We start from the raw sequence: 7,500 nt of genomic DNA on the forward strand, positions 1-7,500 counted from the left end.
GGATAAGACAAGCCTTTAGTATTAAATGGTCCCAAATACTGGATATCTCACTTCCTATATTCATAAGTAATTTCTCAGTGGGATAGATGTGCCATGTAGCCGGCAGAACAAAACCATGAAAGTTGACACTGCCCTTATAAATAGAATATGTTTTGGCTAAGATATTACAACTTAATATGATTACAAATTAATATGTGCCGATATGTTTAACACTGCGTAAGTTAGCATTACGCCATTTTACATTAGTCTTTGTGAAATGCATTCATTTTAGAATAGGGAATACAAGTTCATTCCTTTAGAGGACAGAAAAAAGAAAAGAAAACAGAACTAATTGATAAAATAGCCTGTCTAAACTCAAATAAATTTTCGAAACAGTCTATTGGCATATATGGAAAAGAGTAGAGATAGGCTTGTAACTAATGTAAGAAGACATACCTAACAGTCAACTGAAATAATTTGTGCCGAACAAGAAAACACTAAGAGAAGGATGGTAAGATGAACAAGTAACTTTTTATTTATTTATTTTTTATTTATTTGTTTGTTTTCAGGAGAAACCGGGGGGAGGGGGTCACAAAAAAAAAAAAAAAAAAAACTGCGCGGAGCCCGGCAACGTCATCTCTCAGGACCTATTCCCACAAGTTCAACAGAGACAATCAAATCCTCGTCTGAACTTAGCCACTTCACCTCTGAGTTTTGTAAAATACTTCTACTCCCCAATATAGCTTTTTGTTATTTGGAATAAAGTACTTGATATATGTCATTTAATTGAAGTGGGTTGAAGGGATAGAGGAATGGATTTTTTTTTTTCATTTCGTACTTAATCAACAATCGGATATTCAGTGACGGTATAAAGACCACTGCAGTAGATAGTGTTGACATTTGCATTGCAGTGACGTTGTGTATGTACAAGTATGCGTATTTGTATTTTCGTATAAATGCACGTATACATATACTAACATGAATAATTGCAGCTGTTTTGTGACTTTTGTGTGTGTGTGTGTATTTGTGTGTGTATGTGTGCATGTGCGCGCGCGTGTGTGTTAGTATGTGTGTGTGCATGTGTATGTGTGTGTGTGTGTGTGTTTGTGTGTGTGTGCGTGTGTGTACGTGTATTTACATACGTATGTTTTTTGTATTCATGTGTGCTTGTATGCATGTATATAGATCTAGAACAGCAATAATAAGTTTACATGTGAATATATCCCCAAGAACGTGACAAAAAAAAGTATGTGTGATTGTGTAGTTAGTGCTCTTGTGCATATAGGTTTGTATGAATAAACATGAACAGAAACCAGCAAAAAACTGCACACGCTCTCCTGATTGTGGCCTAGATTATCCCTTATTACTAGAAATAAAACCCTCTAGATAGTGTGTACGAGTATAAGGTATCAGGGCTTAAATGTATGTAAGTAGAAGTATGTTCTAGTTTCATAAGTGTAGATGCGTAACCTAGGCAGAATAAAAGGGGTTGAGGAGGCATTCCAGGCAAATAGATATTGATGAAGAGAATTCGCACTAAGTTGAGGAACACTGAGGTACTTACTTCAGCTGTGTATCGATCTCCATCTGGGGATTGAGGGAAGAGGTGATGGTGTTGAGTAAATCCTTCCTGACGTCACACATGAGTGATTTTTTTCTTGAGACCTTTCTGAAGAAGGCAGAGAACTCTGGCTCTTTAGCTACGGGGTTTCGGGTGTCGTGCGAAGAGCTCAGACCGTCCGAGAGTTCCAGCCACTTTGTCGCGGTTTCGGCGAGGCGAATAAAGGTTCTGGGTGTCTTACCGGGTTCCCGGTGATCCCCGGAAGGCTACCGGAATGAAATCGGGTTCTCTTGTTCCACGAGGCCGAAAGAGTCTGGGTAGCTCATCTAGGAGTCCGAGGTTTGTTGTCAACCGGAGGACACCTCGAGAGTAACCGGAATCGTCAGTATCATCATCGAATTCGTACGTTTACCGAACTCCAACATCATCAACATCGGCACCACTTCAGTCCATTGTCGCTCAGATTATGAATATTTTCACCATCACGGGATTAAGATAAAAACCCGCCCGAATGTATTCCTTCGAGACTGAGCGGGAACGGATATTCTTTCGAGTCACTCACAGCACCAAACACGTCCGGGGTCCTTCCAGAAGTAAAGTACCGGCGATTCCAGACACAGAAAATCCAGGGACTGTCCGGGCTCCTTCGTCCTAAAACGATGACGCAACAATGGCGAAATTTATCCACACTTATCCGCGCGGGGTCCAATGGCACTACAACACCGAAAGGGGGTGGGGGATGGGAAGGGAGGGAGTGGGAGAGGGATGAAGTGTGGGAGGGAGCGAACGAGGGAGTGCAGGAGCAAACGTTTTGGAGTCGATGTTCGAATCTTCCCTGGGAGTTCTTCTTTAGACGGAGGAACTCCTGTCTCCTGAAGAGGGGCTCAGCGATCTCTGGGGGCAGGACGGGGCGTGAGCAAAGGCGGCGGTAACGACGACGGTGTCGGCGGCGGCGGCGGCGGCGTGGTGGCGGAGGTGGTGGCGGTGGTGGCGGCAGAGGTGCAGGTACACGTTCGCTCTCTGTGCCTTCGTGCGCTCGACTAAGAGGATGCTGGTCGCACGCTTCCCCTCCACACACTTACCTGCTCAAGTATCAGGGTCACAGACTGATCCTGCGCTGGTGGAGGAGGAGGAGGAGGAGGAGGAAAGGAGGGTGGGAAGAGAAGAGGAAGGAAGGGGGAATGGAGGTGGGGTGGCAGTGGTGGAAAGGATGGATGAATGTGGTTGTGGTGGTGATGGTAGTGGAAGAAGAAGAGGGGGGACAGGAAGAAGAAGAAGAATGAAGGGAAGGTGGGAAGAGAAAAGGAAGGATGAAGAAAGGAAGTACAGTGGTGGTGGTGGAGGGATTGGTGGTGGTAGAAGTGATAGATTATTGTTGTGGTGGTACAAGTGATAGATGATTGGTGTGGTGTTGATGGTAATGGAGAAGGAAGTATATGTGTTGGAAGTGAAGGCTAAGGAGATGGTAGAGGTAGGTTGGGAGGGCAATTGTAATAGTGAATTTTATTTCTCAAAACTGGTTGCCATGTGGTTAGGAGTTAGACAACCCTCGGAGTACTCGCCCAAGGACGATCTATCTAACAAGCCTTGCCTCGCGGTGGGCTACAGCTGGCATTAGACTTTAGACGGAGGTCAGCAAAGACCCGATCAAGATCCTGTAGGAAAGAAGCAGCTCCTCTCTCTTACTTACCCGCAAGCTGGCCATTAAGGAGCATCTTCAGCAAGAGGCCACACGCAACTCTCGCCCTTAGGCCACCCTTTGACAACGGTCAGATACGTCTGAAGTGTCATTTAACCCATCTCCGAGTCAGACGGGCTCGTCAGCGTTGCCAGAAGCATCGGTAAACGCACCCTTATGTCCCCCATACACAAAGCCCATTATCATCTACCGAGCGAGTCCCCCGAGCGCCATCTGCCAATAGTAGGCGAGATCCTTTTTGTAGGCGTGGCCGTGTACGAGTAACTCACGCGCTCATTGGTTGCATCTTCACCCCGGGGCCATCTCCCGCTCGCGGAAGGCGGGGCCAAGGAGAAGAATGGCGTCAGTCTACGGACAATGCATGCCCGTTTTCGCGTCACTTTGCAAAGTTGATTATTGCGTGGTGCAGGTTTTTGTGATCGGGTCTCCTTTCTCTTTCCCGGCTGTAGGTCGATCTCCCTCGCCCTTATTCCTTCCCCCAACACCCTCCCTCCTTCCCTCTCCCCCCTCCTCCATCCCCCTCGTTTCCTTCTCTAACTCTTCCGCAATACGGTCCCAATGAGATGCTCGACCCAACCAGCCTTGGGCATTTTTTAACCCCCATCCCCCCTCTACCCCAAACACTTGACCTCACTTATCCGCTTCTTATTTGTCCACGGATCGTTTTGTCTCTCTTCATTTATCATTACTAATTATCTATTTCAATACTGTTCCTTCCGAACTAGATATCATAAACGCTGCTCTCGTCAGAAGCTTTCATTTATTATTATTATTATTATTTTCGGTGGTTTCGTTTGTTTAACATTTTAAGTTCCCCGTTTGACGGTCCTTATTATGCCCAAATTTTGTATTTATTGTTCTTCAATTCTCCTTCCATTTTTTTTTCTTTCTATTTTTTCGTTTTTCTTCTTCTACATTTACATCTTCTTCTTCTTCTTCTTCTTCTTCTTCTTCTTCTTCATCTTCTATTTCTTCCTCTGATTCTTTTTTTTTCTTCTTTTTCTCCATTTTATTATTTTTTCTTCGTCCTCTTCGTTCTCTTCGTCCTCTTCGTCTTCTTCACTTCGTCTTCTTCGTTTTCTTTGTCTTCTTCATTTTCTTTGTCTTCTTCGTCTTTTTCACCTTCTTCTGTTTTGTCTTTTTCTTCCTCTTCTTCTTCTTCAAGTTCTTCTTCCCTTCTTATTCTCTTTCTTTGTTTTAATTTTTTCTTCTATTTCTTCTTCTTAATCTTGGTCTTCGTCTTCGTCACCTTCCTCTTCCTCGCCTTCTTCCTTTTCCTCTTCCGATTCATCTTCCCCTCTTTCATGCTTTTCTTCTTTCTTTTCCTCTTCCTTTTACTCTTCTCCTTTTTTTTCATTATTTCCTCACTGGTCTTTGGAAATGACCCAAAACAAATTTCTTTGGTTCTGCCACATGAACGGATGAGACCTTCCAACACAGGGACTTAATCTACAGAACTTTATATTGTCTAGCGCTAACCGATGGCTACTGGCTTAATCGGAAACGTGTTGCTTTCGCATTTGCTTAGTAGTGAGTTCGAATCCTGCACTTCTCTGCAGTCTCCAGTAGTGACTGCTACCTGCCCCAACGGTCCAAGCGCACGATAGGGCAAAGGTGATGGCTTCGGCCGCAGCTACTCAGCGCCTCCTGGCGTACGCTACTCATCTTCTAATTGATGAGTCCTGATCGATCAAAGGACTCTGCTGGATCCAGCCTCACTCCATGGACGAATAAAATCGTCAAGCATCAGCTGATTTACGTCATCTTTCATCAAAAGCAAACAAATTGCATCAGTCCTGACAATGGCATGAAAGATTCGATTTCTTAGCAAGTCTTCTTCCTCTTCTTTCCATTTTTCTTCATCTTCGTATTCTTCTTCTTCTTCGCATTCTTCTTCTTCCTCTTCATCATCTTCTCCTTTTTTTATTTTTTTGTACTTCTTCTCCTTCTTTTTCTTCTTCTTCTTCTTAGTCTTCTTCGTCTTCTTCTTCTTCTTCTTCTTCTTCTTCTTCTTCTTCTTCTTCTTCTCTATCTTCCACCTTTTCTTCTTTCTCCGTTATTTATCCTATCCTCCCCAAGCAGCCAAATCCTGTTTATGTCGAACTAAATAAAACTTTGGCAATTGCCTTTTTTTTTTTTTTTTTTGCAACACTCAAGGATTCAAAGAAGGGTCGATTCATGCTTTAAGGTAGGATTTTTTTTTCTAATTTAAACTCTTAAAGTTTTTCACAATACTGAAGGGTTAAATATAATTTGACTTAAATCTTTGAAACGGAAAAGGTACTTGTCAGATCTACTCTAGCGAGTTCTGTGTTATTTTATACGTGTTTGGAGGACATCTCATTGCCTTTCAGAGTAACTCTGTCAGCAATATAGACGATTTGGGGGAAATTATTTGCTGAACAAAGCCAGTTAATTGATTTGGCGACAGACAAAATTAAATTAATTAAGTGTGTTGTTCTGCTGTTTACTTAGTTTCCTGGACATGTGAGCACTACTATTCAGTACTAGTTTATAAGCCGCACTCCATGTGGTTTTTTAAGCTAGCTCCTGCTGAGGGCTAATTGAGCCTGTGACCTAAAAGTAAAGAGATTAATACTAATGAGGACAGAGTATTAATCCCGAGATCGCCTAATTCCATATGTCTATGGAGAGCAAATGTAGGCTGAGACACAAGGGTCCCGGATGGTTGGACATAGAATTTTGCTTTTATTAACATAGATGTAGATCATTCCTTCTATCAGGAATCTCTAAAATTTGGAATCACCAGCGTTCGGAACAAAATCACCAAAATATAGAAAGTCGCTGATGCCATCACTTTTTAATATTTTGTTACATTAAAGATTTTTTTCCAAATACTACAGATTTCTGAATTTTGAAGATTCCGAATGGAGAGAGCTATATTTAAAGATACATTAGCATTAACACTGCAAGTGTCTTAGTTTATTCTGTTATTCTTAGCTATGAAGAGCTAGGGTGTTCGAGGGAATATGAAATACTGGACCAAGACGTATAGTCGACAGCTAATTTCTGTTCGGTTTCTAGTATTTCAGAGTTGAAATTTAGAAACGTTTTTATCAAGGGATTTGGACACACTTGTTTATATCCAGCAAAATATGGCGCACCGTGATTGTGTATACTATTTTCAGACACGTGGAAAGGGGAAATGAACTTTTTGGGGTAACCGAATATACAATAGTGTTTTGAAACTGTGTCATGTAGTGAATGCGATTGCTGTGCAACTGTTTTCAACCCTTTTGTTGTGGAGAGAGGTTCTCTTAGCTGAATGAAAATATGTGGGGGCTGTTTGAATACAAAAGTAGTAAAACAGCGAAAGAATATTATATGCTAGTAAATATTTTTCTCTATTGTCCCCAAAACTATCTCTGCGCGAAAGGCTTTTGTGCAAACTGAAATGATGAACCACTTTGCAGACTATGATACCCCACCGCTGAATTGAAGTGTATAAGGGCTGAGTCCAAAAGTTATAAAAAGGTGGAAGAGTTATATAATATGCCAGTAAATGCTTTCCTCTATTCTCCAAGAATTATCTCTACGCGGCAGGATTCTATACAAATTGAAATGACGAACCACTTTGCAGGTTATGCTACCCCGTCAATGATCAAACTTGAACCCACAAACATCAGGATACGAATCGTTTACTTTGTTTACCAAAGCACCAAACCAAACCTGGTAAATATACTCGTATGTCTTAACCCACGCCACTCTCCCTTCTTCATACTCGGAACCAACATCAATTTCTCTTCTTTTGTGAAAGTTTCTAATCCATCACTTCATCTGAACCAGATATCTAAAACAGTACTCAAGCCATTTGACATAGTTCTGTGTTCAGTATGATACTCTGGTTTTGTACTCTTTTATCGTACTCTTGCTATCAAACGACATACTCTAGTTTAGGTTTAAGAAGGAAGTAGGCAAGGATTGGTTTACCAACAGAGTGATTAACGAATGAAATAAACTTATTAACTAATTGGTAAGTGCTGAAACTATTGGTTATTTTAAGATAAATTTTAAGGATAGTAATGATAGATGGTGAGGGACATGAAACTGCCTAGTGTAGGCCTTATGGTCACCTGCAGTCTCCTCCATTCTTATGTCCTTAAGTTCTTATATATGTGCAATACTGATCCAATGTTATGATCCATTATCAAAGAGTTAGACTTTTTAGGTTTCTGAAACAACACTGGTTCTGTGACGGGTTTCTGTTTTCAATTTGTCACTGTTCTTGAACTCCAGCTAA

General features: G+C 41.8%; 1 protein-coding gene across 1 annotated transcript in view; it reads right to left on the bottom strand.

Moving 5' to 3' along the window:
* The window catches only part of LOC143036938 (uncharacterized), an 86,104-nt gene extending 83,494 nt beyond the window's left edge, over positions 1-2,610 (bottom strand). The window contains exon 1 of the mRNA XM_076204959.1: positions 1,544-2,610. Within this exon, the coding sequence (XP_076061074.1) occupies positions 1,544-1,623 (80 nt within the window). The 5' untranslated portion in view covers positions 1,624-2,610. The remainder of the gene's footprint in view (positions 1-1,543) is intronic.
* Positions 2,611-7,500: the final 4,890 nt, after the last annotated feature.

This window comes from Oratosquilla oratoria, chromosome 21, assembly GCF_046742065.1.
Source record: "Oratosquilla oratoria isolate Oo_2021 chromosome 21, ASM4674206v1, whole genome shotgun sequence".
NCBI classification, from domain to species: domain Eukaryota; kingdom Metazoa; phylum Arthropoda; class Malacostraca; order Stomatopoda; family Squillidae; genus Oratosquilla; species Oratosquilla oratoria.